The sequence below is a fragment of the Carcharodon carcharias genome, chromosome 33 (genome assembly GCF_017639515.1).
Source record: "Carcharodon carcharias isolate sCarCar2 chromosome 33, sCarCar2.pri, whole genome shotgun sequence".
Lineage (NCBI taxonomy): Eukaryota > Metazoa > Chordata > Chondrichthyes > Lamniformes > Lamnidae > Carcharodon > Carcharodon carcharias.
The window spans coordinates 339,928-357,603 of NC_054499.1; the positions used below are offsets into that span (position 1 = coordinate 339,928).

Genomic DNA, 17,676 nt, shown 5'->3' on the forward strand with positions numbered 1-17,676 from the left:
CCCCCACCCCCTCTTCAACCCCCCCCCCCTCCACCCCCTCTTCAACCCCCCCCCCTCCACCCCCTCTTCAAACCCCCCCCCCCTCCACCCCCTCTTCAAACCACCCCCCACCTCCACCCCCTCTTCAAACCACCCCCCACCTCCACCCCCTCTTCAAACCACCCCCCACCTCCACCCCCTCTTCAAACCACCCCCCACCTCCACCCCCTCTTCAAACCACCCCCCCCCCTCCACCCCCTCTTCAAACCACCCCCCCCCTCCACCCCCTCTTCAAACCACCCCCCCCCCTCCACCCCCTCTTCAAACCACCCCCCCCCCTCCACCCCCTCTTCAAACCACCCCCCCCACCCCCTCTTCAAACCACCCCCCCCACTCCACCCCCTCTTCAAACCACCCCCCCCCCTCCACCCCCTCTTCAAACCACCCCCCCCCTCCACCCCCTCTTCAAACCACCCCCCCCCTCCACCCCCTCTTCAAACCACCCCCCCCCTCCACCCCCTCTTCAAACCACCCCCCCCCTCCACCCCCTCTTCAAACCACCCCCCCCCTCCACCCCCTCTTCAAACCACCCCCCCCCTCCACCCCCTCTTCAAACCACCCCCCCCCCCTCCACCCCCTCTTCAAACCACCCCCCCCCCCTCCACCCCCTCTTCAACCCCCCCCCCCCCCACCCCCTCCCCCCCCCCACCCCCTCCCCCCCCCCCACCCCCTCTTCAACCCCCTCCCCCCCCCCACCCCCTCTTCAACCCCCTCCCCCCCCCCACCCCCTCTTCAACCCCCCCCCCACCCCCTCTTCAACCCCCCCCCCACCCCCTCTTCAACCCCCCCCCCACCCCCTCTTCAACCCCCCCCCCACCCCCACCCCCTCTTCAACCCCCCCCCCACCCCCACCCCCTCTTCAACCCCCCCCCCCCCCACCCCCTCTTCAACCCCCCCCCCCCTCTTCAACCCCCCCCCCACCCCCTCTTCAACCCCCCCCCCACCCCCTCTTCAAACCCCCCCCCCCACCCCCTCTTCAACCCCCCCCACCCCCTCTTCAACCCCCCCCCCCCACCCCCTCTTCAACCCCCCCCCCACCCCCTCTTCAACCCCCCCCCCCACCCCCTCTTCAAACCACCCCCCCCCCCTCCACCCCCTCTTCAAACCACCCCCCCCCCTCCACCCCCTCTTCAACCCCCCCCCCCACCCCCTCCCCCCCCCCACCCCCTCTTCAACCCCCTCCCCCCCCCACCCCCTCTTCAACCCCCTCCCCCCCCCACCCCCTCTTCAACCCCGCCCCCCCCACCCCCTCTTCAACCCCCCCCCCCACCCCCTCTTCAACCCCCCCCCCCACCCCCTCTTCAACCCACCCCCACCACCCCCTCTTCAACCCCCCCCCCCACCCCCTCTTCAACCCCCCCCCCCCACCCCCACCCCCTCTTCAAACCCCCCCCCCCTCTTCAACCCCCCCCCACCCCCTCTTCAACCCCCCCCCCCACCCCCTCTTCAACCACCCCCCCCCCCACCCCCTCTTCAACCCCCCCCCCCACCCCCTCTTCAACCCCCCCCCCCCACCCCCTCTTCAACCCCCCCCCCCCACCCCCTCTTCAACACCCCCCCCCCACCCCCTCTTCAACCCCCCCCCCCCACCACCCCCTCTTCAACCCCCTCCCCCCACCCCCTCTTCAAACCCCCCCCCCCCCACCACCCCCTCTTCAAACCCTCCCCCCACCCCCTCTTCAACCCCCTCCCCCCCCACCACCCCCTCTTCAAACCCCTCCCCCCACCCCCTCTTCAACCCCCTCCCCCCCCCACCCCCTCTTCAACCCCCCCCCCCACCCCCTCTTCAACCCCCCCCCCCCACCCCCTCTTCACCCCCCCCCCCCACCCCCTCTTCCCCCCCCCCCCCCCACCCCCTCTTCAACCCCCCCCCCCCCCCCCCCCCCCCCCTCTTCAACCCCCCCCCCCACCCCCTCTTCAACCCCCCCCCCACCCCCCCCCCCCTCTTCAACCCCCCCCCCCCCCCCTCTTCAACCCCCCCCCCACCCCCTCTTCAACCCCCCCCCCCCACCCCCCCCCCCCCCCCCCCCCCCCCCCCCCCCCCCCCCCCCCCCCCCCCCTCTCACCCCCCCCCCCCCCACCCCCCCCCCCCCCCCCCCCCCCCCCCCCCCTCTCAACCCCCCCCCCCCCCCACCCCCCTCTTCAACCCCCCCCCCCCCCCACCCCCCCTCTTCACCCCCCCCCCCCCACCCCCCCTCAACCCCCCCCCCCACCCCCTCTTCAACACCCCCCCCACCCCCTCTCAACCCCCCCCCCCCCCCCCCCCACCCCCACCCCCTCTTCAACCCCCCAATATCCCCCTTCCCCGTTACTCCCACTGCAGCAATCCCACCGATGGCCTCAGGAGGCGCAAATCCGCGTCCGGCCGCGGCCCATTGGCTCTTCGCGTTGCTTGACATCGCGAGCAGCCAATCGGGAATCGGCGCACCGCCCTACGGGGAGGTTGACAGCCACCCTAGCCAATCAGCGCCTTGGGCTCGATAGACAGGCAGCGCTGGCATCCAATCACAGTGAGGTGCGTAGTCCCGCCCCTCCCGGCCGGGCCAATCAGGAGGCGGAGCGGGAGGCGGCCCGAGCAACTCCTCAGGTCGGTGGCGGCGGCCGGAGAATCGCGGGGAGGGGGGGGTGGGGGCGGGGGGAGGGTACTGGGACTGGGCCTGGACACAGGGCGGGGAAGCAGCGGGGCCAGGCCGGTTACCTCGGGCCTTGCGGCGGGTCTCCTGATCGCCGACAGTCGGCGGCTTCTCCATGGAGCTCAGGATTGAGCTGAGCAGATCCGCCATCTTGGCCGCGGATCCGCAGCGGAAGTGGCGCCTCTTAAAGGTAAAGTCCCCTTAAAGGGCCGGTCGGCCGACCTTAATTCGCAGCTCTTAAAGGCGTAGGCCAACCCCATTTAAAGGGACACCCCCCCCCACCACCGTCCATGAATTCAGGCAGGAGCCAGGGAGGAGGGAAAGGTCGTTGTGACTTCAATAAGATTCACCTTTTGGGGCACCTCCCTCTTTTGTCACTACAGCATCAATGCCAATTGTTGTTGTTGTTGTTGTGACCAGGGGACCTTCCAGATGTCGATGACCCCCTCCCTCCCCCCCCCCCCAGCTCCGTGCCCCCACCCACCAGCAAGGCCGTGTGATTTGTTCGGGCGCCTTTTAATGCTGCAACGAGACGGGATTCTTCGATGATCGTATTGTAGAGAATCCTGTAGGGAAGAGTGATCATAACATGGTGGATTTTTCCATTCAGTTTGCGGGCTCGAAACCCTTGGGCTGAAACTAGTCTCTCGGATAAAGGCAATTTCAAAGGGACGAAGGAGGAGTTAGCGAATGGGGACCGGGAAAATAAAGGAAAGGACAGGAGATACGCACCGGCAGACATTTCAGGAGATATTTCATTATTCTCAACTCCTCTATTGAGGAAAGAAAAAGACTACGAGAAAGCTGAACATTCTGTGACTAACTAAGGAGGTGAAGAATGATATGAAATTGAAAGCAAAGACGTACATTGTTGTGGAGATTAGTGATGGGCCAGAAAAGTTTAGAAATTGGAAATGGGTGACCAAAAAAAATAAAGAGGGGGAAATGAAAATATGAGAGAAAATAAGCAAGAAATATTTTTTTTTTAAATAGTAAAAGCTTCTATGAGTATATAAAATGTAAGTAAGTGTTGGTCCCTTAGAGAGTGAGACTGGAGAATGAGTAATGGGAAATAAGGAAAGAGTGGAGCCTCTGAACAAATATTTTGCGACTATTTTTACCGTGGGAGACACAAAAAAACATCCCAGGAAAGTGGAAAATCAAGGTGCAGAAGAGAGGGAGGAACTTTGAACAATCACTGTCATTAGAGAAAAATACTGGGAAACCCAAGGGCAAGGCTGACACAAGTCCCCTGGACCTGATGGCCTTCATTCTAGGGTCTGAAAAAAACTGGCTGCAGAGATAGTGGATGCACTGGTTGTCATCTTCCAAAACTTCCGAGATTCTGGACCAATCACAACAGACTGGAAAATGCACAGAACATGTCTCTACTCAAGAAAGAAGGGAGACAGAGTGCAGGAGGCAACAGGCAAGTTAAGCCTTACATCTGCCTTTGCTGGAAAATGCTGGAATCCATTATTAAGGAAGTGGTGTAGCAGCAGGACACTTACATCGGAAACCTGGCACAAAAACAGGTCATTCGGCCCAAGCAGTCCATGCCGATGTTTATGCTTCACTCGAGCCTTCTCCCATCTTTCCTCATCTAAATCTACCACCGTAACCCTCCATTCCCTTCTCCCTCATAAACTTGTATAGATACATTTAAGGGGAAACTAGACTATTCCCTGTGGTAGCGAGTTCCACATCCTCACCATTCCTCAGGTGAAGAGGTTTCTCCTGAATTCCCCATCGGATTTCTTGGTTACTCTCTTGCACGGACGGCCTCTAGTTCTGCTGCTCCCCGCAAGAGGGAGCATTCTATCTGTATCCACTCTATAGAAAATCAATATGCTATCAGGCAGAGTCGCCATGGTTTAGAGAAAAGGGAAAACTAGTCTGACAAACTTACTGGGTTCTTTGAAGATGTAACAGGCAGGTTAGATAAATGAGAAACAGTAGAGTTAGTGTGTTTGGGTTCCCAAAAGGCATTTGATAAAAGTGCTGCTTATAAGAGCTCATGGTGTTGTGAGGGGGGGGGAGAGAGGATTGGCTAACTGACAGGAAACAGAGCGTCAGGATAAATGGGTCATTTTCAAATTGGCAAACTGTAACTAGTGGAATGCCAGAGGGGTCAATGCTGGGGCATCAGCTATTTACAATCGATATGAATGACTTGGATGAATGGACAGAGTCTATTGTAGCCAAGTTTGCAGATAATACAAAGACAGGTAGGAAATCAAGTTGTGAGGAAGACAGAGAGTCTGCCAAGGGATAGGTTAAACGGGTGGTGCAATGTGAGGCTGTTTACTTTGGTAGGAAGAACAGAAAAGCAGAATATTATTGAAGCAGAGAGAACATTCAGAATTTGCAGTACAGAGGGATCTGGGTGTCCTTGTACATGACTCAAAAAAGTGAGCATTGCAGGTGCAGCGTGTGATTAGAAAGACAAGGAGAGCATTGGCCTTTATTGCAAGAGGGATGGAATATAAAAGTAGGGAAGTCTTGCTACAGCTGAACAAGGCTTTGGTGAGATTGCACCTGGTGTACAGCTTTGGTCTTACTTAAGGAGGGAAAATCTTGCGTTGGAAGCAGTTGAGAGAAAGTTCACAAGGCTGGCCCCTGAGCTGAAGGGGTTTGATTTATGAGGAAAGATTGAGCCCAGACCAGCACAGCCATTTGTCCAGTTTTCCACTGGACAGTTGGTTTTTAGCTGGTCTACTAACTGCCCAGTACCGACAGTGCGGGGTTCCCTTGACACTGGCTGGGATTGTCAGCCTGGATCCCATCCTCCAGTGAATCAGGTTGAGCTGTAAATCAGTCCTGCAACATTTTGAACGAGTGAACAGAATTCAGAGGCTGAATGTCTTTCTCCTGTTTTTATGGATCTGAAGTGGTTTTGAACCCATGACCTGACTTGGAGACAAGACTGTGATCTACTGTCATTGGGGGTAGAAACCTGCTGCTCCCCCCTCATTGTCCACTCAATCCAGCCTGTCATTGAGGTGTGGAGCAACGAGGAACTGTCCAAGTACCTGGAATGAGAGCAACCCAGGCTAAGGGTAGCCATTTGCTCTGTGAGTGTACACAGGGGTATGCGCTGAGTGAGTGTACACGGTGCCTCTGCTCAGTGATTGTACGCAGTGGGCTTCAGTTCAGTGTACACAGGGGCATGCGCTGAGCGAGTGTACACAGTGCTTCTGCTCTGTGAGTGTACACAGGGAGGTGCGCTGAGCGAGTGTACATGGTGCTTGTGCTCAGTGAGTGTACGCAGTGGGCTAGAGTTCAGTGTACACAGGTGCATGCGCTGAGCGAGTGTACACAGTGCCTCTGCTCAGTGAGTGTACGCAGTGGGCTAGAGTTCAGTGTACACAGGGGCATGCGCTGAGCGAGTGTACACAGTGCCTCTGCTCAGTGAGTGTACACAGTGGGCTAGAGTTCAGTGTACATGGGGGGGTGCGCTCAGCGAGTTACACAGGGGAATGTGCTCAGTGAGTGTACACATACTCAGCGAGCATACGCAGTGGGCGTGCGCTCAGCGAGTGTACACGGCGTGTGCTCAGTTAGTGTACACATACTCAGCGAGCGTACGCAGTGGGCTTCAGTTCAGTGTATGTGGGGGTGTGCGCTGAGCGAGTTACACAGGGGAATGCGCTCAGCGAGTGTACACGGCGTGTGCTCAGTGTACACATACTCAGCGAGCATACGCAGTGGGCGTGCGCTCAGCGAGTGTACACAGCGTGTGCTCAGTGAGTGTACACATACTCAGCGAGCGTACGCAGTGGCCGCGCGCTCAGTTGCATGGACGCGGTGAGTGTGTGCTCTGCAAGTGTATCCTGGAGCTGCAGGAATCCAGGACAATTTATTTTCCCTCTCTAACCCAGGGGTCAATTCCCTTCTTCCATTTCTCTCCCCTGCATCTTCCACAACCCATCCCTCCATCCCTTACCCATCCCTCTCTCCACTCTAATGGCACAGACAAGCTATGGGACCTTTCCCCCACAGTTGAGCTGATTCAATGGTTGACAGAGTGTACACACCTGCTGGGAGGAATCATTAACATAAGAAATCGGACCTGGATTTGACCATAGAGTGCATCGAGTCTACTCCATCATTCGGTACGATCAGAGCTGATCATTGGCTTCAACTCCACCTTCCTGCTCGTTCCCCTACCCCTAAATTTCCTCAGAGACCAAAAATCTGTCTATCGCAGCCTTAAATGTGTTCGACAACAGGGCACCCACAGCCCTGGGGGTAGAGAATTCCAAAGATTCAGAAAAAGGCTCCATAACAGCAGAAGACAAAGGAGCAGAAGGAGGCCATTCAGCCCATCGAGTCTGCTCCATCATTCAGTGAGATCATGGCTGATCTGAAAATCCTCAATCCCACTTTCCTGCCTTGTCCCCATAATTCCCTGAGATAAAAACAAAAAAACTGCGGATGCTGGAAATCCAAAAAAAAAACAGAATTACCTGGGAAAACTCAGCAGGTCTGGCAGCATCGGCGGAGAAGAAAAGAGTTGACGTTTTGAGTCCTCATGACCCTTCGACAGAACTTGAGTTCAAGTCCAAGAAAGAGTTGAAATATAAGCTGGTTTAAGGTGTGTGGGGGGGGGGGGGGTAGCGGAGAGAAAGAGAGAGAGAGAAGTGGAGGGGGGGTGTGGTTGTAGGGACAAACAAGCAGTGATAGAAGCAGATCATCAAAAGATGTCAACAGCAATAGAACAAAAGAACACATAGGTGTTAAAGTTGGTGATATTATCTAAACAAATGTGCTAATTAAGAATGGATGGTAGGGCACTCAAGGTACAGCTCTAGTGGGGGTGGGGGGAGCATAAAAGATTTTAAAATATTTAAAAATAATGGAAATAGGTGGGAAAAGAAAAATCTATATAATTTATGGGAACCAAACGTAAACTGGGCGACCGCTTTGCAGAACACTTGCGGTCTGTCCGCAAGAATGACCCAAACCTCCCTGTCGCTTGCCATTTTAACACTCCACCCTGCTCTCTTGTCCACATGTCTGTCCTTGGCCTGCTGCATTGTTCCAGTGAAGCCCAACACAAACTGGAGGAACAGCACCTCATCTTCCGACTAGGGACTTTACAGCCTTCCGGACTGAATATTGAATTCAACAACTTTAGGTCGTGAGCTCCCTCCCCCATCCCCACCCCCTTTCTGTTTCCCCCTTCCTTTTTTTCCCAATTAATTATATAGATTTTTCTTTTCCCACCTATTTCCATTATTTTTAAATATTTTAAAATCTTTTATGCTCCCCCCACCCCCACTAGAGCTGTACCTTGAATGCCCTACCATCCATTCTTAATTAGCACATTCGTTTAGATAATATCACCAACTTTAACACCTATGTGTTCTTTTGTTCTATTGCTGTTGACATCTTTTGATGATCTGCTTCTATCACTGCTTGTTTGTCCCTACAACCACACCCCCCCCTCCACTTCTCTCTCTCTCTCTCTCTCTCTCCGCCCCTCCCCCACACACACCTTAAACCAGCTTATATTTCAACTCTTTCTTGGACTCAAACTCAAGTTCTGTCGAAAGGTCATGAGGACTCGAAACGTCAACTCTTTTCTTCCCCGCCGATGCTGCCAGACCTGCTGAGTTTTTCCAGGTAATTCTGTTTTTGTTCTACCCTTGATTCCCTGACTGATTAAAAATCGGTCTATCACAGCCTTGAATATACTGAACGACCCAGCCTCTACAGCCCTCTGTGGTAAAGAATTCCACAGATTCACTACCCCCTGAGAGAAGAAATTCCCCCTCATCTCTGTTTTAAATGGGTGCCCCCTTACTCTGAGATTATGCCCTTTGGTCCTAGACTCTCCCACAAGGGGAAACAACCTCTCAGCATCTACTCTGTCAAGGCCCCCTAAGAATCTTATATGTTTCAATAAGGTCACCTCTCATTCTTCTAAACTCCAATGAGTACAGGCCCAACCTACTCAACCTCTCTTGTAAGAAAATCCCTCCATACCCAGGATCAACCTAGTGAACCTTCTCTGGACTGCCCCCAATGCCAGTAAATCTTTCCTTAGATAAGGGGACCAAAACTGCTCACAAGAAATAACTTTCCAAATTCTGGAAAACCCTGACGCCCGCAGCCCATTGCTATTGTCAAACCACAGGCAAAAACTGAAAATACATTTGACCTTTAACATTCAAATCGGGGAAATTGCCTTGGGTGTGACTAATGGGCCAACAGTGACACCAGCTGGTACCCAACAGTACTGCACCCTGAACAAAAACAGAAACAGAAATACCTGGAAAAACTCAGCAGGTCTGACAGCATCTGCGGACAGGAACACAGTTAACGTTTCGAGTCCATTTTATTCTTCAACAGAACTAAGGAAAAATAGAAGAGAGGTGAAATATAAGTTGGTTTAAGGGTGGGGGGGTTAGGGTTAGGGGGTGGGGGGTGAAGGTACAGATAGCCCTAGTGGGGGTGGGGTGGGGGGAAGGTACAGATAGACCTAGTGGGTGTGGGGGTGGGGGTGAAGGTACAGATAGCCCTACTGGGGGTGGGGTGGGGTGAAGGTACAGATACCCTAGTGGGGGTGGGGTGGGGTGAAGGTACAGATACCCTAGTGGGGGTGGGGTGGGGTGAAGGTACAGATAGCCCTAGTGGGGGTGGGGTGGGGTGAAGGTACAGATAGACCTAGTGGGGGTGGGGGTGCGGTGAAGGTACAGATAGCCCTAGTGGGGGTGGGGGGAAGGTACAGATAGCCCTGGTGGGGGTGGGGTGAAGGTACAGATAGCCCTAGTGGGGGTGGGGGTGCGGTGAAGGTACAGATAGCCCTAGTGGGGGTGGGGTGGGGGGAAGGGATTGAAATAGGCTAAAAGGTAGAGATAAAACAATGGATGGAAATACATTTAAAAATAATGGAAACAGGTGGGAAAAGAAAAATCTGTATAAATTATTTGAAAAAAGGGGAATCAGAAAGTGGGTGGGGATGGAGGAGAGAGTTCATGATCTAAAGTTGTTGAACTCAATATTCAGTCCGGAACGCTGTAAAGTGCCTAGTCGGAAGATGAGGTGCTGTTCCTCCAGTTTGCGTTGAGCTTCACTGGAACAATGCAGCAGGCCAAGGACAGACATGTGGGCATGAGAGCAGGGTGGAGAGTTGAAATGGCAGGCGACAGGGAGGTCTGGGTCATTCTTGCGGACAGACCGAAGGTGTTCTGCAAAGTGGTCACCCAGTCTGTGTTTGGTCTCTCCAATGTAGAGGAAACCACATTGGGAGCAATGAATGTAGTAGAATAAATTGAGGGATGTGCAAGTGAAATGCTGCTTCACTTGAAAGGAGTGTTTGGGCCTTGGACAGTGAGGAGGGGGGAAGTAAAGGGGCAGGTGTTGCACCTTCTGCGGTTGCATGGGAAGGTGCCGGGGGAGGGGGTTGAGGTGTAGGGGGTGCATCCAGCATCAGTCTGTCCAAAAACACCAGTCCATTTCATGCCTGACTATGCTCACAAAATTCTTTGAAAAATTCTCAGTCTCTGCATTTGAAAGATCAGATACACGGCAGGTGGACTCGAGAGGGTGGGCTGTTCAGGCTGAATGCAAGGTTGGAACAATTCACAGCAACACCTCTTCATAGGTCTATAAACACCTCCAGCCTTATAATCTCTAAAGAATTCAAAACATTACTGTCCCCATCAAACACTCCCAGGACAGGTAAAACACGGGGTTTGATACAGAATAAATCTCCCTCTACACCATCCCCATCAAACATTCGCAGGACATGTACAGCACCGGGTTAGATACAGAGTAAAGCTCCCTCTACACTGTACCCATCAAACACTCCCAGGACAGGTACAGCACGGGGTTAGATACAGAGTAAAGCTCCCTCTACACTGTCCCCATCAAACACTCCCAGGACAGGTACAGCACCGGGTTAGATACAGAGTAAAGCTCCCTCTACACTGTCCCCATCAAACACTCCCAGGGCAGGTACAGCACGAGGTTAGATACAGAGTAAAGCTCCCTCTACACTGTCACCATCAAACACTCCCAGGACAGGTACTGCACGGGGTTAGATACAGAGTAAATCTCCCTCTACACTGTCCCCATCAAACACTCCCAGGACAGGTACAGCACGGGTTAGATACAGAGTAAATCTCCCTCTACACTGTCCCCATCAAACACTCCCAGGACAGGTACAGCACGGGTTAGATACAGATTAAATCTCCCTCTACACTGTCGCCATCAAAAGCTCCCAGGACAGTGTCTGCACGGGGTAACATACAGAATAAAGCTCTCTCTACATTGACCCCATCAAACACTCTCAGGACAGGTTCAGCACAGGGTTAGATACAGAGTAAATCTCCCTCTACACTGTCCCCATCAAACACTCACAGGACAGATATAGCACGGGGATAGATACAGAGTAAAGCTTCCTCTACACCGTCTGCATCAAACACTCCCAGGACAGGAACAGCACGGGGTTAGATACAGAGTAAAGGTCCCTCTACACTGTCCCCATCAAACACTCCCAATACAGGTACAGCACGGGGTTAGATACAGAGTAAAGCTCCCTCTACACTGTCCCCATCAAACACTCCCAGGACAGGTACAGCACGGGGATAGATACAGAGTAAAGCTCTCTCTACTCTGACACCATCAAACACTCCCAGGACAGGTACAGCACGGGGTTAGATACAGAGTAAAGCTCTCTCTACACTGTCCCCAACAAACACTCCCAGGACAGGTACAGCACGGGGTTAGATACAGAGTAAAGCTCCCTCTACACTGTTCCCAACAAACACTCCCAGAACAGATACAGGACGTGGTTCGATACAGATTAATGCTCCGTCTACACTGTCCCCATCAAACACTCCCAGGACAGGTACAGCACGGGATTGACAAAGCGTACAGCTTCCTCTACACTGTTCGTATCAAACACTCCCAGGATAGGTACAGCATGGGATTCGATACACTGTAAACTCACTCTACCCTGTGCCCATCAAACTCTCCCAGGACAGGTACAGCACAGGGTTAGACACGGAGTAAAGCTCCCTCTACACTGTCCCCATGAAACACTCCCCGGACAGATACAGGATGGGGTTAGATATAGAGTAAAGCCCACCCTATACTGTCCCCATCAAACACTCCCAGGACAGGTACAGCATGGGGTTAGATACAGAATAAATCTCCCTCTACACCATCCCCATCAAACATTCCCAGGACAGGTACAGCACGGGGTTAGATACACAGTAAATCTCCCTCAACACTCTACCCATCAAACACTCCCAGGACAGATACAGGACGGGGTTAGATACAGAGTAAAGCTCTCTCTACAGTGTCCCCATCAAACACTCCCAGGAAAGGTACAGCACGGGGTTACATACAGAGTAAACTCCCTCTCTGCTGTCCTCATCAAATACTCCCAGGGCAGGTACAGCACGGGTTTAGATACAGAGTAAAGCTCGCTCTATACTGTCTCCATCAAACACTCCCAGGAAAGGCACAGCACGGGGTTCGATAGAGAGTAAAGCTCCCTCTACCCCGCCCACATCAAACACTCCCAGGACAAGTACAGCACAGGGTTAGACACCGAGTAAAGCTCCCTCTACACTGACACCATCAAACACTCCCAGGACAGGTACAGCACGGCGTTAGACACAGAGTAAAGTTCCCTCTACACTGTCCCAATCAAACACTCCCAGGACAGGTACAGCACGGGGTTAGATACAGAGTAAAGTTCCCTCTACACTGTCCCCATCAAACACTCCCAGGACAGGTACAGCACGGGATTAGATACAGAGTAAAGTCCCTCGACACTGTGCACATCAACACTCTCAGGACAGGTACAGCACAGGGTTAGATACAGAGTAAATATCCCTCTATACTGCCTCCATCAAACACTCCCAGGACCGGTGCAGCATGGGGTTAAATACAGATTATATCTCCCTCTACACTGTCCCCATCAAACACTAGAAGGTCAGGTATAGCAAAGGGTTAGATACAGAGTAAAGCTCTCTCTACAGTGTCCCCATCAAACACTCACAGGACAGGTACAGCACGGGGTTAGATACAGAATAAATCTCCCTCTGCACCATCCCCATCAAACACTCACGAGACAGGTACAGCACGGGGTTAGATACAGAGTAAAGCTCTCTCTACACTGTCCCCATCAAACACTCCCAGGACAGGTACAGCACGGGGTTAGATACAGAGTAAAGCTCCCTCTACACTGTCCCCATCACACACTCCCAGGACAGGTACAGCACGGGGTTAGATACAGAGTAAATCTCCCTCTACACTGTCCCCATCAAACACTCCCAGGAAAGGCACAGCACGGGGTTCGATAGAGAGTAAAGCTCCCTCTACACTGACACCATCAGACACTCCCAGGACAGGTACAGCACGGGGTTAGATACAGAGTAAAACTCCCTCTACACTGTCCCAGTCAAACACTCCCAGGACAGGTACAGCACGGGGTTAGATACAGAGTAAAGCTCCCCCTATACTGCTATACTGTCCCCATCAAACACTCCCAGGACAGGTACAGCATGGGGTTAGATACAGAATAAAGCTCCCTCTACACTGTCCCCATCAAACACTCCCAGGACAGGTACAGCACGGGGTTAGATACAGAGTTTAGCCCCCTCGACACTGTCCCCATCAAACACTCCCAGGACAGGTACAGCACGGGGTTACATACAGAGTAAAACTCCCTCTATACTGTCCCAGTCAAACACTCTCAGGACAGATACAGCACAGGGTTAGATACAGAGTAAATATTCCTCTATACTGCCTCTATCAAACACTCCCAGGACAGTTACAGTACGGGATTAGATACAGAGTAAAGCTCCCTCTACACTGTGCACATCAACACTCTCAGGACAGGTACAGCACAGGGTTAGATACAGAGTAAATATTCCTCTATACTGCCTCCATCAAACACTCCCAGGACCGGTGCAGCATGGGGTTAAATACAGACTAAATCACCCTCTACACTGTCCCCATCAAACACTAGAAGGTCAGGTATAGCAAAGGGTTAGATACAGTAGAAAGCTCTCTCTACAGTGTCCCCATCAAACACTCACAGGACAGGTACAGCACGGGGTTAGACACAGAGTAAATCTCCCTTTACACCGACCCCATTAAACACCCCCAGGACAGGTACAGAACGTGATTACACACAGAGTAAACTCCCTCTATACTATCCCAATTAAAAACTCCCAAGGCAGGCACAGCATGGGGTCAGATACAGAGTAAAGCTGCCTCTACACTGTCCCCATCAAACACTACCAGGACAGTTATAGCACAGGGTTAGATACAGAGTAAAGATGCCTCCACATGTCCCCATCAAACTCTCCCAGGACAGTTACAGCACGGGGTTAGATACAGAGTAAAGCTCCCTCTACATTGTCCCCATCAAACACTCCAAGGACAGGTACAGCACGGGGTTCGACACAGAGTAAATCTCTCTTTACACCATTCCCATCAAACACTCCCAGGACAGGTACAGCACGGGGTTAGATACAGAGTAAAGGTCCCTCTACACTGTCCCCATCAAACACTCCCAGGACAGGTACAGCACGGGGTTAGATACAGAGTAAACTCCCTCTCTACTGTCCCCATCAAACACTCCCAGGACCGAACAGCATGGGGTTCGATAAAGAGTATAGCTCTATCTACACTGTCCCCATCAAACAATTACAGGACAGGTACAGCACAGGGTTAGATACAGAGTAAATATCCCTCTATACTGCCTCCATCAAACACTCCCAGGACCGGTGCAGCATGGGGTTAAATACAGATTAAATCTCCCTCTCTACTGTCCCCATCAAACACTCCCAGGACCGAACAGCATGGGGTTCGATAAAAAGTGTAGCTCTATCTACACTGTCCCCATCAAACAATTACAGGACAGGTACAGCACAGGGTTAGATACAGTATAAAGCTTCCTCAACACAGTCCCCATCAAACACTCCCAGGACAGGTACAGCATGGGGTTAGATACAGAGTAAAGCTCTCCCTACACTGTCCCCATCAAACAGTGGCAGGACAGGTGCAACACGGGGTTAGATAGAGTGTAAATCTTCCTTTACACCGTCCCCATTAAACAGCCCCAGGACAGGCGCAGCACGGGGTTAACACAGACTAAAGCTCCTTCTATACTGTCCCCATCAAAGACTCCGAGGGAAGGTACAGCTTGCGGTTAGATACAGAGTAAAGCTCCGTCTACACTGTCCCCATCAAACACTCCCAGGGCAGGTACAGCACGGGGTTAGATACAATATAAGGCTCCCTCTACACAGTGATAAAAACAAAAAAACTGCAGATGCTGGAAATCCAAAACAAAAACAGAATTACCTGGAAAAACTCAGCAGGTCTGGCAGCATCGGCGGAGAAGAAAAGAGTTGACGTTTCGAGTCCTCATGACCCTTCGACAGAACTTGAGTTCGAGTGCAAGACTCCTCTTCCGACTAGGCACTTTACAGCCTTCCGGACTGAATATTGAATTCAACAACTTTAGGTCGTGAGCTCCCTCCCCCATCCCCACCCCCTTTCTGTTTCCCCCTTCTTTTTTTTTCCAATAAATTATAAAGATTTTCCTTTTCCCACCTATTTCCATTATTTAAAAAAAAATATATAAAAAAAAAATCCCCACTAGAGCTATACCTTGAGTGCCCTACCATCCATTCTTAATTAGCACATTCGTTTAGATAATATCACCAACTTTAACTTTAACACCTATGTGTTCTATTGTACTATTGTCATTGACATCTTTTGATGATCTGCTTCTATCACTGCTTGTTTGTCCCTACAACCACACCCCCCCCCCACCTCTCTCTCTCTCTCCACCCCCCACACACACACCTTAAACCAGCTTATATTTCAACTCTTTCTTGGACTCGAACTCAAGTTCTGTCGAAGGGTCATGAGGACTCGAAACGTCAACTCTTTTCTTCTCCGCCGATGCTGCCAGACCTGCTGAGATTTTCCAGGTAATTCTGTTTTTGTTTTCCCTCTACACAGTCCCCATCAAACACGCCCAGGGCAGGTACAGCACGGGGTTAGATACAGAGTAAAGCTCCCTCTACACCTCCCCCATCAAACACTCCCAGGACAGGTACAGCACGAGGTTAGATACAGAGTAATGGTCTCTCTACACTGTCCCCATCAAATACTCCCAGGGCAGGTACAGCACGGGGTTAGATACAGAGTGATGCTCCCTCTACACTGTCCCCATCAAACACTCCCAGGACAGGTACAGCACAGCGTTAGACACCGAGTAAAGCTCCCTCTACACTGACACCATCAGACACTCCCAGGACAGGTACAGCACGGGGTTAGATACAGAGTAAAGTTCCCTCTACACTGTCCCCATCAAACACTCCCAGTACTAGTACAGCACGGCGTTAGACACAGAGTAAAGTTCCCTCTACACTGTCCCAATCAAACACTCCCAGGACAGGTACAGCACGGCGTTAGACACAGAGTAAAGTTCCCTCTACACTGTCCCAATCAAACACTCCCAGGACAGGTACAGCACGGCGTTAGACACAGAGTAAAGTTCCCTCTACACTGTCCCAATCAAACACTCCCAGTACTAGTACAGCATGGGGTTAGAAACAGAGTAAAGCTCCCTCTACACTGTCCCAATCAAATACTCGCAGGACAGTTACAGTACGGGATTAGATACAGAGTAAAGTCCCTCTACACTGTGCACATCAACACTCTCAGGACAGGTACAGCACAGGGTTAGATACAGAGTAAATATCCCACTATACTGCCTCCATCAAACACTCCCAGGACCGGTGCAGCATGGGGTTAAATACAGATTAAATCTCCCTCTACACTGTCCCCATCAAACACTAGAAGGTCAGGTATAGCAAAGGGTTAGATACAGAGTAAAGCTCTCTCTACAGTGTCCCCATCAAACACTCCCAGGACAGGTACAGCATGGGGTTACATACAGAGTAAACTCCCTCTCTGCTGTCCTCATCAAATACTCCCAGGGCAGGTACAGCATGGGATTAGATACAGAGTAAAGCTCGCTCTACACTGTCTCCATCAAACACTCCCAGGAAAGGTACAGCACGGGGTTAGATACAGAGTAAAGCTCCCTCTACACTGTCCCCATCAAACACTCCCAAGGCAGGTACAGCACGGGGTTAGATACAGAGTAAAGCTCCCTCTACACTGTGCACATCAACACTCTCAGGACAGGTACAGCACGGGGTTAGATACAGAGTAAATATTCCTCTATACTGCCTCCATCAAACACACCCAGGACCGGTGCAGCATGGGGTTAAATACAGACTAAATCTCCCTCTACACTGTCCCCATCAAACACTAGAAGGTCAGGTATAGCAAAGGGTTAGATACAGTAGAAAGCTCTCTCTACAGTGTCCCCATCAAACACTCACAGGACAGGTACAGCACGGGGTTAGACACAGAGTAAATCTCCCTTTACACCGACCCCATTAAACACCCCCAGGACAGGTACAGAACGTGATTACACACAGAGTAAACTCCCTCTATACTATCCCAATTAAAAACTCCCAAGGCAGGCACAGCATGGGGTCAGATACAGAGTAATGCTCCCTCTACGCTGTCCCCATCAAACACTCCCAGGACAGGTACAGCACGGGGTTAGATACAGAGTAAACTCCCTCTACACTGTCCCATCAAACACACCCAGGACCGAACAGCATGGGGTTCGATAAAGAGTATAGCTCTATCTACACTGTCCCCATCAAACAATTACAGGACAGGTACAGCACAGGGTTAGATACAGAGTAAATATCCCTCTATACTGCCTCCATCAAACACTCCCAGGACCGGTGCAGCATGGGGTTAAATACAGATTAAATCTCCCTCTCTACTGTCCCCACCAAACACTCCCAGGACCGAACAGCATGGGGTTCGATAAAAAGTGTAGCTCTATCTACACTGTCCCCATCAAACAATTACAGGACAGGTACAGCACAGGGTTAGATACAGTATAAAGCTTCCTCAACACAGTCCCCATCAA

The 17,676-nt window shown here is 52.1% G+C and overlaps 1 protein-coding gene across 1 annotated transcript in view; it reads right to left on the reverse strand.

Annotated features, from left to right (window-relative positions):
- The window catches only part of spag7 (sperm associated antigen 7), a 39,192-nt gene extending 36,338 nt beyond the window's left edge, over positions 1-2,854 (reverse strand). Inside the window, exon 1 of the mRNA XM_041178837.1 lies at positions 2,738-2,854. Coding sequence (XP_041034771.1) covers positions 2,738-2,822 — 85 coding nt within the window. The 5' untranslated portion in view covers positions 2,823-2,854. The remainder of the gene's footprint in view (positions 1-2,737) is intronic.
- Between the last annotated feature and the right edge of the window lie 14,822 nt (positions 2,855-17,676).